Source organism: Branchiostoma floridae, chromosome 1 (assembly GCF_000003815.2).
Source record: "Branchiostoma floridae strain S238N-H82 chromosome 1, Bfl_VNyyK, whole genome shotgun sequence".
Lineage (NCBI taxonomy): Eukaryota > Metazoa > Chordata > Leptocardii > Amphioxiformes > Branchiostomatidae > Branchiostoma > Branchiostoma floridae.
In genome coordinates this window covers 13,115,011-13,116,664 of record NC_049979.1, presented here as the reverse complement: position 1 = coordinate 13,116,664, position 1,654 = coordinate 13,115,011, and the positions used below count along the sequence as shown (strand labels likewise).

The 1,654-nt window shown below is 43.3% G+C and overlaps 1 protein-coding gene across 1 annotated transcript in view; it reads left to right on the top strand.

Annotated features, from left to right (window-relative positions):
* Positions 1–1,654, top strand: part of LOC118428773 (sushi, von Willebrand factor type A, EGF and pentraxin domain-containing protein 1-like) — a 12,968-nt gene that overhangs the window by 10,831 nt on the left and 483 nt on the right. The window contains exons 26-29 of the mRNA XM_035838969.1: positions 492–646; positions 832–993; positions 1,116–1,232; positions 1,415–1,527. Coding sequence (XP_035694862.1) covers positions 492–646; positions 832–993; positions 1,116–1,232; positions 1,415–1,527 — 547 coding nt within the window. The remainder of the gene's footprint in view (positions 1–491; positions 647–831; positions 994–1,115; positions 1,233–1,414; positions 1,528–1,654) is intronic.

The window sequence follows — 1,654 nt, the reverse complement described above, 5'->3', positions numbered from 1 at the left end:
ATTTATTTGCAAAGTAAGGGACTTATTGGTATCCCCACGTACATGTATAAAGTCTGATATAAATGTGTACCAAAATTCAAATTATTGTGATCATCATGTTGCAGGCGACACCCAGTAACGTTAGGTAAGGGATAACGAAAAAAAAAGGTGGACAATTGATCTGCAACCTGAGGTGTGAGGTCAAATTGTCTGATCACACTTCACCCTTCTTTTTCTCCCCACTTACCTTCTAATTTAGAAAAAACGAATGCCTGGAAAGTAATGACTCCAATGATTTGAAATTTGGAGGATATTGATAAAAGACTTCATACTATGAAGTTGTGCCTGAAAATCTGAGTTGTGCTTGTTATTTCTTGGTGAGGCCAAGAACTTATTGAACCCCCCTCGTATATTTCATTATCCGTACAGTTAGTATGTCCATCCATTTTGGTAATCTATGTAATCATCTTCAAACAACGATACAACAGATGTTTACTCTCCTCTGTTTTCAGTCAAGTTGCCTCCGGCCTACAGAACCGGGTTGTTTCGGGAGACGTGATGGTGTCAGTAGACGGCAGCCCGTTGACGGTTGTGGACGGAGGTTTTCACACGTCACAACCAAACCTTGGCTGCAAGGAAGGCGAGCTGCTTCAGGGCATCGAATGTGGTAGGTATTTTTTTCAAATCTACACGTTGGTAAAATATATCTTTTGCCTTTGCCACAGCGTACTAGCAAACCGTAGTCCCTTATCGATAATTAAAGTTATATGTCGTGAACTAGCTTGTTACAAAATATGTATTGGTCACTTTTGATCAAACTGAACCATATCATTTGTTATTGACACGTTACAGTTCCATGCGGTCCCGGCACGTACCATGACGTGTTTGAGCAGGCCTGCCGTCCGTGTCCTTACGCCACCTACCAGGACGAGTACGGCCAGACGGACTGCAAACTGTGCCCCAACGGGACCACTACGGACAAGAGCGGGGCCATGGATGTTTCCAAATGCAAAGGTGCGCATAGAAGTAAACTATGGATTGTTCATGAGTATCTTTTTTATTCCTAGAGCTTATTGTGTTGTATTTGATAGGAGGCTCATTTTAGAGGGTCATGATATGAATCTGTATTTGTACAGCGTTTGAAGACTGTAACTGTGGGATCCACCCATGTGAGCTGACTCCACAGGGATACGAGTGCACCTGTCTGCCTGGATACCTGCTCATCTCTGACGCGGAGGAAGCTAAATGCGTCGGTGAGTACCTGCGCATCACCGTGTAATACCAGTATCCTATATCATTAACATCCAGTCCAGTGCCTCTTCAACAAATAACATCGGGTAGTGCGATGATCAAAGTTGTGCAGTTTGTACTTATGTATAATGGTATAAAATGCGTATCACTTCCATCTCACTGATATATTTCCCTGTTTGTTCAGACATTGACGAGTGCCAGCAGCCAGACGTCTGTCCCGGTGCCAGATGTATCAACAGGCCCGGAACCTACTCCTGTCAGTGTCTGCCCGGGTACGAGGAGCCCAACTGTATCGGTAAGTGTCTGGTGGTGAAACATGCTCATGAGAGATTCGTAAAGTGCAGGGAATTATATACCAACACAACCAACGTGAATAAAAAGCCAGTAATGTAACAGTTATAAATGAGACATTCTTAAACTTTTC